We start from the raw sequence: 14,339 nt of genomic DNA on the forward strand, positions 1-14,339 counted from the left end.
TTCTTAAAAATAGCAAAACCCACAAAAACAACCCCAAAAGGCCCTTACCAGATACATAGGTGTGTGGAGGCTCCGAGGCGAGCGGCGGCGCTGAGCCGTGGCTGTCACTGCTGCGAGAGAAGTACCTGTTCTCTGCCGGCTGGTGAAGTGAAACTGCAGGAGGCTGTTGCAGGGGGAGGGACTTAAGAAGTGTAGGAGTTGAGCCCGCGGGGTGTAGAGATGCACCTGATATTACTCCCGCCTGAAGCTACGATTCATTTGTTTGCGTCCACCGCTTTCGTGCGGCGTTGCCTCACAGCGGCGCCGGGACGGGAGCGCTCGCTGCCCCGTGCCCTCCCGCGGCCCCGCGCGGCCCGGCCCGCTGAGCAGCCACCTGCACGGGGGGCTCAGGGCTCTGCCCGTGTTTAGCTGCCTCAGAGTGACTCGGGAGCAGCAGGAGACTGTATGCGGGGAGAAGCACAGCTTTGAAATAACAACTTGTCTTTTTTAATAGACTTCTTATTTGCTTGAGTACTTTGGTACCTTTAATACACTTGCCTTCCCGTTTCCCCCCCCCCCCCATCCCCATTTTTATTTAAATCTTTCTGTCCTTCATGAGTCTCCGCTCTGAAGGCGGGACCGAACTAACTCCCAACTTGCTTGCCACAGGAACCTGCCAAAGCTTGCCTATAATCAGCAGTCAAATGCACGGATCCTGCAAATGGGAAGGAGTCACCTCTGTAAGGAATTGATTATTGTCGCTGTACAAACGTACAGCTCGAGAGTCATAAAACTGCACGGTGAAAGGAGAAAGTTGCACCTGATCAGTGCTAGTGCCTGCTTTTAGCTGGATTTTAGGGAGAGCTTATAAAGGACAAATGCATCTATGTATTTGACAGGTTTTAATAATACTGCAAAGCTGTAATGTGAAATAATAACCTCTTGCATGCTGGTGCTTTAAAAGGAAAATCTGTTGATAGATTGAGCTGTTTCTAAAATACATTTCTGATATTTAAAATTAATTTTTTTTTCCGGCTACTATTTCTGATGTCATCGAGACATTTAAAACTGTTAAACTCAGCCTCCTGAGCAGGATAATCCTCCCTTGTCTCCCCTACTCCTCTCCAGCTGTTAGAGTTTGTTGAAGCTTTCACATACAGAAGTGTGATGAATTTTATACTTTGAAAGTTGTTAAGGAATTTTTAAGATCTGTTTTAAATAGGTTAAAAAGGCAGAAGGCAAAAAATTCTTTCAAAAATTGCCCTCTAAAGCACTGTCTTAAAAAGCATTTTAAAGGTGCAGCCTTTATCTTGATGCAGTGACTTACAGGCCACAGCTTTCCTATCTGCGGCTGCAGGTCACCTTCCTTTCCTGTGCTGCACCCGTGCATCTTGCTTGCTGATTATCTTCAATGCAAACTATTTCTTTTAATACAACCAATCACTGACTGACTTCAAGGTAAAAAGTATTTTTTTTTTCTTCCCCCTCCCCCCCCTTTTTTTCCTTTTTCTTGTAATGCAGCTTAGTCACATAGCATCTTTACGTGCTGCTGTCTAGTAGCGTGTCAGTCCTTTGGCTATGGAGGTGGTGGAAGATTGGAATTTATTAGGAAGACTTGCTCTAGGTGACCCTGCGTGTGCAAGGGGGTTGGACTAGATGATCCCTAGAGGTCCCTTCCAACCTTAAGCGTTCTGTGATTCTATGATTGCAACTGCGGAGAAAGTTCTTGTAATGTCTGTCTGCAAAGACCTGAGGGGAGAAGTCCTTTGCTTTATCAGCTGGGGATGCTACTGAGCAGTCCTCACATGCTGGTGAAGAGCTTTTCTTTCACCTTGGCACGTTTGTGTGTTCACCGTATCGATCTATGTGTAACTGTGCTCATTTTTCTTCCACAAACGTGAACTGCTTTACGTTTACTGCAGCACAGGGAAGTGCAGGTTTCTTTTGCTGTCTGCAACAGGTCTACTAATTTTTGAGAGGCAGATCAGATATTTTGTTTTGAAAAGGATTCCAATTTGTGATAGCCCAGGAGGAAGCTCTTAAATGGTGCTTTTAACGCAGGTGACTGAACTGGGGTAAGAGGGGTCAGTACTCCAAAGTTTTGATCTCCTCACCCCTCCTCTCCTTATTTGGTGGAAGGAGATAAGGAATGTCCAGCCACTGCCTCGATGCAGCTGAACGGTGGAGCCTATTTTACACCGAGCCACTCCCTGGAAATTGCTCCTATTGGGCAGCTCATCTGAAAGCAGCTGCTGAACAGAGTCAAGCTGCAGAAGGAGAACAGCTAAGGGAGACGGTGGGTTTCTCGGCCCTGGGATGGGGTCGAAAAGCCAGATCTGGGAGAGAAGGTCCTTCTGGACCCCAGGAAAGGAACGTTGTTGCTGCTGTTTTGTACGCTCCTAGAGGTAGTAAATCCCGATTGCAGCGATGGTTGTTTCATCACTTCTGCCAGCTCGCTGCGCTTCCATCTTGCATGAGTGTTAGATAAATTGAACCCGGTCACCTCTTGGTAACACCCATTTTAGCTTGAGTGCAACAGTCGGACTAATTGAACACCAAGGGATTGTCATAATAACGCTTGTGTTATTGATATTCTCCCTCCCTTCCCATTCCTTTTGTACTGTGATTATTGTGTATCTCTGGAGGGCTGTAGCTGTTGTTTTATAGCTTTTCCTTGTGGTATGGAATATAGTGCTGTTTTCTAAACTCTATTTAAAATTCAGTCTCCTAATAGTATCAAGTCAGTGTTACTTAAACTTGGTTGCATTTCATAGATTTTATTACTGTAACATAAAACTGCCATTCTTTAACTATTAAACTCCGTGTCCATGTTTTTATATGATTTTTTTTTTCCTTCATCATGAGTTTTAAACAGAAAAAGAAAACATTAGTAGCAGAAACTCTCCCTATGACCAGGAAGAACTTAACCTGTTCTTGATAAGCTGGTTTATCTAATTTTTATTTTCGACTTACACTTCACAGTTCAGGTCCCAGGCTGCATGAAGCTGTGCCTAGCAATGCTCTGGTCACTTCTCCACCCCTCCATCTCTGAGAATTTTTAACTTTCTGTGCCAAGTTTGGCCTGGTTGGTTGCCTTGTCCTGCTGTTTTGCCCTTCCCTCAAGTCTGGCCTTCAGAGGGCATCCACTGGTGGTTGATGGTCAGTCGTAAGCAGGGTCTCGAGGTCTTTCCAAAGACATCTTACAAATTTGTGAACTAGTTATTACTGAAAAGAGTAAAGGGGTGTGAGCAAAGATAAATGTGAATAATCTCAGAGTTGGTCAGTGAAGCTTAGAGCCTGCAGTATAAAAGGAATGTCTGAAAACTGCCCGACTGGCAATGTCCCCTTCTGTCTTTGTCACGTTGCCTCCCTATCTAGATGAGTGGCTTTGAGCTAGCAGTCCAGAGAAGTCCCTCTTTCTTTCCTCTCTAGTACCCTGAAGTTGTTGACAAATTCTGCTCGGTGTTAGCATATTTGGACGAGGTATTCTATAGCAGTTGCAAAGGGGGCAGATTATTTGAATGCAGTTGGTAGAACTCATGCTGTGCCCCAAAACATTACGTGATTCTTGTACAGTATTCTCATAATTATTTTCTTCTATCCCATATGAATAGTTATTAGTCTTAATGCTTTTCAAATAACACCTTTGAAAGTGCCTTTGTTTTTCATAATGATTCCAGTCCCTGGCTTTGGAGATATGTCTGGGCAGATTACCCTCCTGATGTTTGTGAGCCACTTGTTCATGATTACTAGAGCAAATTATTTGTTTGGGAAAAGAATAAAAGCTCAGCAGTTAATAGCAACTGCAGATTGTATTTTTAGATATTTATTGTGGCCTGCGTTGTTAGTGTTTGGCCTGGAACTAGGCATCTTCCTTCTGGTTCCCATCCTCTCCCTTGGGCAGTGAAACATCTTGGGGGAAGTAGGGAACATCAGAAATAGAGACTGTAGGCAAGACTGTAAACTGCTTATAAGAAAGGGTTTTTAATACTCATTCTTTTCATTACTAGTCATTCTAACAGAAAATGTGCCTTTATTGACTTTCTGCTTGATATTCAGGTTATAATAATTATTAAAGTGGTTTTCATGTGATTTTCTGTTCCTTTTAGCTGTCGTTTCAAGACTTATGCCAGAGATTGAGACAGTTCTCTCACCTATGTTGTACAAAGATTTTCTAATCCAATAGTATGGATCTGAATTATGCCATGTCCCATTCTAATAAATGTAAAAACAGTCTCTCTCATTTTTCCCTGAGTTTTTGATCAATTTTTAAAATGATTATATGTATATTATGTAATTAATTTATATTTATATGCTTAATATATTTTGTCTGCTGTTTACATATTTTTTAAAAGCAAGTCATGTAAGGCTGCAATTAAAATCTGATACTGTGTTCCTGAAAAAAGACTTCTAATGCTGAATTTCTTAAACCAAGTTACATGTTACCATGTAGCTGTAAAGTTTTGATTGTTTTTAATATGAATCATGCTGCTAAAATTACATACAGGGAAAACATGCTGTTAAGCAAAATGTCTAGAAGCCATTTAAAATCTTACGATCAGAGAAACTACCGTTGAAGTATTTCTGTGAATTTCTACATTTAGGATTGCAGCACTCTTAAATGAAATATTTCTTACTCTGCAGCATGTCAGGGCCAAAAACTTGCATTTTAGTGCGGTCGATGATTTCACATCTCTTGTGCTGTATTTGTGGTTTTGTAGGCTTCAGACTATTATTTATAATTTTTTTTTTATTTTTTAATTGGGTGGAGATAAATACTAAACAAACAAGAGAATCCTAGTTTACTTGAAATTCTGGTTTGCTTGTGAAAGGACATTATTAAGATTTCTCTTGATGACAGCGCAGTATAGACTTTCTAGTTAATAAGGTGTGTCACGGATAGGAACATGAGGCTTCCTAGGTGTTCGCAGCATGTCCCTGGTAACGCTCTATTCTCAATTGAACTCGCTCAGCAGCTTGGTGACCACTGCCTCTTGTCACAAGTGTGTCCCTTAAATACCTAGGGGCCTAAACCTGCTCCATATAAAGTCAATGGCAGTTTCTTAAATGAAATCAATGGCAGAACTAGTAGTGTTTTGTGGTCAAAGATAACGTAGGGTTTTTGTTTGTTTGTTGTGCGTTATGTGGTTGTGCTTTTGCTAAAAAATTTATGTGTTCCAAGTTAAGGTTGGAAGCATTTACATCTCTTCAATAAGAAGAGGAAGGGAAGTAATTTGGAAGAGTTACCTGGGCAAACTTTCAGTGGATTGGTGCTTTCTTTGGTAGGATTCCAGCCAGGAAGACATTGCTCTTGATCGGCCTACGTGCTTGTATTCCCTTACTCATTCACAATGGATGGATTGAAGCAACCCCCTCCCCTTATTTAACTGCGGCAACGCTGAAAGCAACTTTAAACTGCAGGCAGTGGTGCTGAGGAGATGCACAAAGAAAAGGCAGGTAGCCCAGAAGCTACTAATGCTGGTGGGTTAATGTGAGTGATCTGTATCTTGAATTTGATTTCCTGCCCTCAGAATACTAGGAACTGGAAATGTTAAGTGTGTCATAAATAGAGAGAGTAGGGGACAACCTCAGCTTCAGGAGAAATAGCTTTTGTTTGTTTATAAGTTACCTTCAGAGTAAAGGGAGTGTGAAGAAGGCGAGCGTTTGAAGGCTCTTCTCAAAGGATACTACTGGTGAGGGAGCTGTGGTAAATCTGAGACAGTAGGTGACGGGCCTGCTAGATTATGATGTCTTGGGATGCAGGATGAAAATCACTCACTAAAGAAGTGTAGAAGTTCTGCTTTTGGGATGTTTCATCCAACTCTGTGCCTTGCTTTGATTAGGAGAGTGTCGGCCTTTATTTCTGTCTGCGGTGCTCCTAAGAGACAGAGCTCATGAGACATCACGGATTTCCAGAGCTTGTCTGTGAGAGTCGTTTAAAACCTTACCCGTCCATGCCCCGTCGTGGCTGACATGGGAAGGCGGTCCTGAAGGTCTCGCTGCGTCTCTGGGGTGTTTGCTTTGCCTTTGCAGACAAAGAGGTCAGCCACATTGCTACGCGTATCCAAGACCCTGGCTTAGGGAAATACTTGGCATATTGTTCCTGTTGAATGGTAAGCACCTTGTTTAAAGAGGAAACAGACTGGTTGTTTCAGTTGATGTTCTTCATTTAAAAAATATATCCCATGGTCTTGTACTTTTTGTGCCATTATACGTGAGTGCAGAGATATTTACATAAGCCTGTCGCTTTCTGAAAAGCTAAAGGGGAATACTTGAGTGAGTACTGATTGCTTAGGCAGATTCTCAAAAGATTATTTGAATTACTGGGGGTACTTTTGCATTTGAAGGTTGGTAATCTCTTTTTAGATTTGAAGAGTAAAAACAGACTTCTGATAGATTGCTTTGTGAACTTCTATGTTAACTATAATATTAATCTGAATATTTATATGGTCTTTCTTGGATCCAAGCTTAGAAAGCTTAGAAATGTCCAGGCTTATTTCTGAAAACTGTAGAAAACAAGTTTAAACTATCCCCCTTCAGCCCTCCCCAAAAGTGACAACACAAAGTCCTCAGTGACGGGCAAAATTAATTACGTGTGACTTAAAAAGATTTTGAAGAATCTTAAGGATGTGCCTCTAAAACAACAAAAACCTGTTTGTTGATAAACTCCAAGAAACAAACCCAAAAGTCTGAAGTACTCCCCATGCCATAGAAAAAGGGGTGTTTTTTTCCTGTGCCATTTTACTAGGCTGCTTACTTTTAAAAAAAAAAAAAAAAAAAAAAAGGGAAAAAAAAAAGAAATAAAACCAGTTCTGGGTTCTAGTGTGTTCTAGGAAGAACACTCTTGTGGTTTGAGAAGCCACTGAATTTTGATATATAAGTTGATCTCTCTAAACATGTATTGTTAACTTACAGATGGTCTTGTGTAAACACAGAGCTGTTCCATGTTTACAGGATAGAGCCTACCTCTACAGAGGTAGATCTGATAGTACCAGTGCTGTTTTCCTGACAGTTCCTATTACATGATTCGGGTCTCACTTGTGCCTTTAACCTTCCTGTATTTTAATTCTGTGTATTCGATAGGGCCGGACCATGATAATAAGGACAGACTAGAGAAGGAAGGGGGAAATGGGCTGAGGGTCGGACTGAGGTTTGCATAGTCTTACAGAAATCCATTATATAAACTTATTTGCAAGCTCTGTTTTTCATTATTTCCGTTTGCATTTTTGTTTGCCAGGAAGTAGTAGCTTGATACAGATTTGCCACTGCCCGGGTTGTTGGAGGACACAGCAAGAAGTTAGGCTTCTGAAATGCCCTGGTCTTTTTTATGGTGGTAGTTAATCGTGAGGCTTTTGGCAGGTCTCCAGGTACTTTTCATCAGAGATACAGGAAGAAGTGAAAAAAGATCTTAGGTGGACTCTTAGAGAACACCCAAACCTGAAAGGCTGGTTGTGGAAGAATTTCTTTTCTCTAACTCCCAAGTGAACTTTAAAATTCGTAAGTGGTCTTGAAAATATTTATAATTTTCAATGTGTATGTTGTTGCATTCGTTTTCAAGTTAGCAAGGAAAATAGAATATATTTTACTAGCCAGCAGGGATGAGCAAGAAGAAATGAGCTGGAGCTCCCCTGCACCCCTCCCAAGCGCAATTGGGAAGTGGTATAAATACTAGGCGGGGAATAAATGACAATAAATTGCTTCTAGTTTTTTTGCTGTAAGGTTGCACAACCTTAGCCTGAAGGTTGGGGTTTCTGTGGCGATTTCTCTTCCCTGACACCTCCTGTTAGAAATTTACAAAAAAGAAAAAATTAATCCTTCAGACTGTCATGCATTTGCATAGTAGGACTCATTCTCCACGTCCCTAAAATGCAGTTTACTCCTGGTGAAGCTGAAGGAAGAGCTCTAAGGATGAGTTTAGCTGCGACCTGTGCAAAGGTGTCTGCTCAGCCCTCATGGCCTTTGCCATGAGTGGGTAGGTAAATCCTCAAAATAGCAATTCGGCATGGAAAGGAAGGCAGATCCGTCCTGCCTGGGCTCAGCTGTAGCCTCTTCAGGGCTGTCAGGTAGGGGTGCTTCCAGACTTGAAGTTCTTATTGGCTGAGTCACATAATAATGTTCAGATTGCCTGGCCAAAATCCGGGTCTGGGTCTGCTTCCTCGCTGGCCCATGCCACCCTCCCGAGCCGACGCTAACGTGCACGCTGGGGCGCTCCTGCGAGCCGGCCATTAGTGCACCCAGCCGGCGCCTGGGCAGGCAGAGCCAGCGTCCATCTCCCTAAGTGCTCTAGTTAGGTGACGCGACTGCTATCAGACAGCCAGTCTGTGGCAGGGATGTCGTTAGAATTGCAGCTCTTGAGGGCAACATGCAGCCTCACCAGCAACCCCTTCTCTCTCTGCCCCACAGCCAGGCTTTGCATCACATATTTTCCACGCTGAGCAGCGAGGCAGACAACCATCTCCTCTGCTGCCTGCCTGTGATTCACTGCTGGAGCAGGTCTTTCCTGTGTGCTGGCTGAGATGGGTCCATGGAAAAAAATAACACGTGATCATATAATTAAAGACTCTCTTGATTCATTACGTAGTGAGAGACTGAACTGAGACTGCAACCAGACAGGCACCGTCCTCCCTAGCTGTGGATTTGAAGGTGCTCGTTTGTTCGGCAGCTATGCAGCGTGCATGTACAGGGCCCGGCATGCGGGGTCAGCGCTGAGCGTCGCGAGTGGCTTTGGGCACCTTTGGAAGCAGCTTCAGAGGCTTTGCGGATGGGTCGTCGTGCTCCTCACCCGGTGCCTTGCAGGTTCCCAGGTGGGCCAGGCCTGGCCACCCCGGACCACGCTCAGGCACTGGCCTGCCGGTGGCAACATCAGAGCGTCCCCAACACACGAAGCACCGCGCGCGTTTCCCATCCTCGTGGCAGGGGTTTTCCTTCTGAGTGAAATCTCCTTTTAAAGGAGTCAGTTCTGACTTTTTCAACCCAAGTTGTCTGCATGAGAACAAATCATAGATGTTTGGCAGGGCCTTAAGCAAATATTTATTTCTGATAATGAGTATAATCTAAAATTATCTATGTTTGCATCTGTGTTGATATATTAAATATTAGTATAACAGCCTGAATGAAGTTACAATTAGAGCCTGCCTCTTTTTCTAAAAGAGGTTGCGGTGCTGTATGAGAACACGTGGTCTCAAAGCTGAAGTTCTTTACAATGCAAAGCCCAAGTTGTTTTTTTGGTACATGAATGACAGAGATAGGTATGCTGCTAAAGGCACGGGAAGTTGGCTTACTGTAGATAGGGCTATTTACCTGTTTCCTGCTGCCCGCGGCTCACAAACAGGTTGTACCCAGCAAAAGATACTTCTGCAATGAGTTTTGTTCAAGAACAATTTGAAAAATGAAATTCAGAACTCATTCTTGGTATTTAGGCTTCACATTGTGATTTAAGCTCCATAATTCATTAATAACGGTAATGTTCTCCGATGTCCCTTAAGTCACTTTGTGCACACTGGTAATCGTAGCCATCCTTTATTTTAGTTGAACAGTATTTTTCTTCTATTTTCTCATTTCCAAATAGGTTTCCAGTATCTTAAGTATGAATTGCAAAAGCTTCTCTTTACAAACAGTTCATAGCAAAGATTTATCTAAAAGGCAACTCTGCCTTGTTCTAAGAGTGGCAGATTTGAATCTTAAACTAAATTTAGAGCAATTTTTAATGAACTTGGGATCCACTGAATAAATCTAGTTTAAATAAAATAGAGTTGACATGGAATTTTTCAGTTTTCTCGGGTAGAGCAGACCCTTGGGCTAAGGAACAGGTTTTTGTTGTTTGTTTAATTACTGTAGTTGTGTGTGTTGTGTGATAAACATTGTAATAAAGAAAAAACATGGCAATGTGAAGTACCACAGGACTCCTCGTGCGTGTCTTGTAGGCTCTGCCTGTGCCCGATGCGTTTATAAAGCCCCTTTCGTTAAAGCCTCGCGTGAGGCATTTCTCAAGCAGCTGAGCTTGGCCTTTGAGCCCTCTCCACCCCTTGTAGCAGCTTCGTTCCCCTCCGCCGCCCGCGCCCGAGGGGCACTGGCAGCGTTGGACTGAAACGAGGACTCCCGAGGATCCCCAAGAGCCGTCGCCGAGAGCGGAGCTGGGGTGCGTAGAGAGGCCGCGTAGAGAGGCCGGCGGCGGCTCTGCCTGTTCCCGGGGCTCGAGCACGGGGCCGTGTTGCAACCTGCAGCCATGTAGTTAGGTAAGGCAGGGCGGAGCGTGGCAGGTGCTTATTAATACCTCTAGGCTACAGGTAGAGGTGACTGCATCTCTTGAGCGTTCGCGGGGCTGAACAGGTGGATATTGGTTCCAGAAGTGGGCTGAGAGCCGGCGCTGCTGACTCCCTGTGTGGAGCTCGGGCAGAAATGGTGACTCCTAAAGCTGAGTGACACTTCAGCCCTTCTCCTTTATTTAAGGAAAGAAGAGACACGTTTCTGATTATAATAAAAAGGACTCATTTCTGCCCTTCCAAACAAGTGTTGCTTTCTTCCAGTTTTATTTTTCCCTTTTTTATTTGGAGGAAAAGGAATTGGTTTTAAGTTTGAATTAAGCATTGTTTTACATCTGCAAAACAATGTAGAGGAGCACAGTACAACGCTGACCACACTGACATGAGAGAAGCTGTTATTATACTGAGCAGAGATTACACTGCAGATATAAAGTGCAGAAATTGGCTGCAAAGCCCTGGATTTCACTGGCGCTTTGTGTATCAAACACTCCTCCGGAAGCGCCTGAACATGGGCAGTTCAAATCTGGTTAACTCAAACTGAACTCGTGTTTTGTGTTTAGGCTGAAGACAAAAAAGTTTGTGTATGTGTGGTAATGTGAACAGCCTCCATCCAGCTGTGGGTTCGGAAGGTCTTTTACAAGGCATTTCATTTCAAGGGCATGTGGCCCTTTTTGCCTGCGTTTCTCCCTCGTGTCTGCGGGCTGGTGCCTCAGCCAGACCAGGAGAAACCTGGGTCGTGTGTGAAGAGGTGAAAGACTGAAGTGAGGACTGAATTTGTTGGTTGAATTTTCCATTTGGGAAATTACTGCCCTCAATTAAACCCCACCTGTTCTTCCTTTGTGCGCAGACCACGGGCATGTGTACGTTGTTTGCGCAGCTTTTTCTGTGTGTCCTCCCCGTGCTGCCATCGCTGGGCGCGGGGGCCGAGCGGGTGCCTGCGGCGGCCTCAGGGAGCTGCCATGATGGCCGCGCTGAGGCAGGCGTGAGGCAGCCCCGCAGAATGGCCCTTGGCGGCTCTTTTAGCGTTCCTGTAGAACCAGCTAATTCCCTTTTTTTTTTTTTTTTTTTTTTCATCAGTTGATGTAGCATTTTTCAAAACAAGCTAGTCAACATTTTTGAAGATTTTTATTGCAGTTTCTTTCAAAACTAAAAGGTGACAAAATATCCATCTGTCTTTGCTGTATCGTTATTCCCGAGGGGGAATTGTATTTTTCTTTCCATGTAGTGCTTGTGATCCTGAGTTGTGTTTTGACCATTCCTCTGATTACTGCTTTCTTTTCCTTATTAGGTTTAAAGCAGTTTATTTAAATGGCATTCTAACAGTTCCCTTCTGCATGTGTGCAACATTTTATTTTTTTTTTCAAGGTAGTACTCATATAGTGATAAAATATACATTGAATTTTAATTATTTAGTGGTTAGTCCCCTCAAATGGTCACCGTTTGAAAAGTCATGAGAGAAATGCAGCTTTTCTTCAAGGGGCTCATTTGTTGGTAAGTATTTTCTAAGGAGGGGAAAAAGATGCATTAGATTAATGCAGCAAAAAGAAATTTGAGAGAGACTGTTTCCTTTTTCTAGAGGCTGTTGTTACTGCAGGCATTATTCATGTATTAAAGATAGGCCATCTAGAGAGAGATGTATTCAAATTATATTTCTGGGTTTGCAGGTGCCAAAAGGAAGCCCTCCAGGGAGCTTTACACATGATGTTTTTTCAGCTGCGGCAGTGCTGTGCAAGGGACTTCTTTAAGTTTCTGCATATTCTCTTATTTTTGCAAAAACTGTTTTACTGCAGTTTTCACTGGGCCACAAGTACTGAAGTAGACATTTTTATCTCCTTGCTTTCTTGAGTGACAGATTTTACTCTCATGATTTACTCACAGATTTACTCCCATGCCTTTACCCCCGTTTCACTCCTTTGCTTGCTCCGTCCTCCCTGGTGCAATTCTGTTGCTGTCATTCACGTAGCAGCTGATTTTTGTGTTGCAATTTGCTTCATGAACACGGTTGTGGCTGCTTTTGTTATGGAATGATGAAGCTGGGTGTTTTGGAAAGCTCATGTCATGTCATAGGAGACATCCTGACACTGTCAGTTGAGGATGATTTTTCTAGGTCAGTAAGTAGAAATAAATAAGAACACTTTCAAAAATACACAGTATATTATTTCCATTCAGAAACAGAGTGTATTTCTTCTGCTTAATTTTTTTTCCAGGTCCTGTAACTAATTGGAGGCATCATGTATAACTTGAGTAATTTGGGGTAGTAAAAAGAGAAAATATTTTTTTCTCATGAAAGAAATCATACCCAGCTTCTTATCTGAGTTCTTCCTACTAAGAGGAATAAACAAAAATCCCACTGCTGAAGTTTAGTTTCTGTTAAATGTTTCCCTGCAGTTTACTGCCTCTCTCTGTTGCTACTACCCAGGATAAGCTGAACTGAGATGGAAAAGGCAGCTACGCTGGCGGCTGTTAGCTGCTTTTGCCTTGGATCCGACACTTGCTGGCCTCAGGAGCCAGCCCTTGGAGATCTGGGGTTTATAGTCAATGCAAATGCATCATAAATATATTAGGAAGTGTAGTAGCTGATTCCCCATGGCTGTTTGAAACGCAAATATCTCCATCTTGTTTCCTTTGTGGTCTGACAAAAAATGGTATTTTGGCAAATTTGATATGATGGCTCATGGGAAAGTGGGAGATGTTGAAAGTGCTCTTTTTAGTAAAGTTTTTCTGTATCAAAGGGATCTGCGTTTGCATTCTATACATCATATACATCTATATTCATCCTATACTGCTTCACAGTTGTTTTGCATTCATATCTTACCTGTTTGCATCTTGAGCACATTCTTTCTCTATGATCAAAACAACAGCTACAAGTGGTAAAAATAGAGCAGCTCCCTTTTTTTAGCCAAAGAATGATGACCCTCTTGCTGTGATTCAAGAGTTTGCAAGGCTGTACTCACCCCAGTCCTTATCCATATTGGTGTCTTGATTATGGCTATTGTTAATTAAGAAGTATTGGCTGTGTTAACATTTGTGGTGTTACAAATGCTCACAGATTAATTCTGATACTTTTGTGGTATTTACAAGACTGTATTTCTTAAGAATTTTTTTTATTGATAGATACTACTGTTTCAGTAAGCAGCAATACTTATGGTCCAGCACTACTTAAATTGCATTTTAATTTGCTTGTGAGCACATACCGATAAGGAACAAATGATATCGTTCTTCCTTAAATAAATTAACACACGCTTTGAAATTTCATCTGTCAAAAATGGCCTGTTTGCTAGGGGACTTCAGTTTGCTGTATGCTTCTAACTATTGCTTCTGTGCATCTTTTTATTTCTCAGTTGTTCCTGTCATTTTGAAAGCACTAACATACGATGAGAAGAGAGGGGCCTGCAGCGTGGGCTCCAACGTGAGAGACGCAGCGTGCTACGTGTGCTGGGCCTTCGCTCGCGCCTATGAGCCCTCCGAACTGATCCCATTTATTAATCAGATTTCAAGGCAAGTTGCTGAGTTACTTGGAGTTAATTTTTTAAAATCTATTCAAACGGAGATAGACGCTAATAATTAGTATTCAAAGGCTGTATCTTTAAAATATTGAAAATCAGATATTGGCCAGCAGTGACGCATCCATTTAGGGGTACACTTAAAAAGTAGCTTGTGTGTCCCATATAATTTAGGGCTGGACATTGGTAAAGCAGTTTCATGTTGTTTTAATCTTGTTTTATCCACAAGAAACTAGAGACTAAAGGAGAGATGTCTTGATGGTCTCATCTTCTGACAAACCTTGATGTTACAAGTGCTCCTCGGTGGCTTCCAGAAGGAGCCTGTGGAATTGCAGAAAGGATCTGCTTAAGTTAAGAGCGCCATGAATGGTGATATTTTCCATAGTAAGCTTTTCAGAAATGGTAGCATCAAGGACAGTGGCACCTGTGACCAGCATGTTCCCAAACGTTCCTAACAGCCTCCTGCCAACTGGGCTGAGTTATGTACTGTTATCTTTAAACTGGCAGGAACGGATTTGTGCTTATGCTTCCAGCCTATCTTCAGGATGAGTTTAGCCATCCAAATGCTAAAGTATGATTCAAAACTGTTGTTTGT

At 42.6% G+C, this 14,339-nt stretch overlaps 1 protein-coding gene across 1 annotated transcript in view; it reads left to right on the forward strand.

The window, feature by feature from the left end:
- Positions 1–14,339, forward strand: part of TBCD (tubulin folding cofactor D) — a 111,324-nt gene that overhangs the window by 38,577 nt on the left and 58,408 nt on the right. Inside the window, exon 14 of the mRNA XM_088523440.1 lies at positions 13,583–13,739. Coding sequence (XP_088379566.1) covers positions 13,583–13,739 — 157 coding nt within the window. The remainder of the gene's footprint in view (positions 1–13,582; positions 13,740–14,339) is intronic.

This window comes from Tinamus guttatus, unplaced genomic scaffold, assembly GCF_059628265.1.
Source record: "Tinamus guttatus ecotype Peru unplaced genomic scaffold, ASM5962826v1 Tinamus_guttatus_pri_ptg000188l, whole genome shotgun sequence".
Lineage (NCBI taxonomy): Eukaryota > Metazoa > Chordata > Aves > Tinamiformes > Tinamidae > Tinamus > Tinamus guttatus.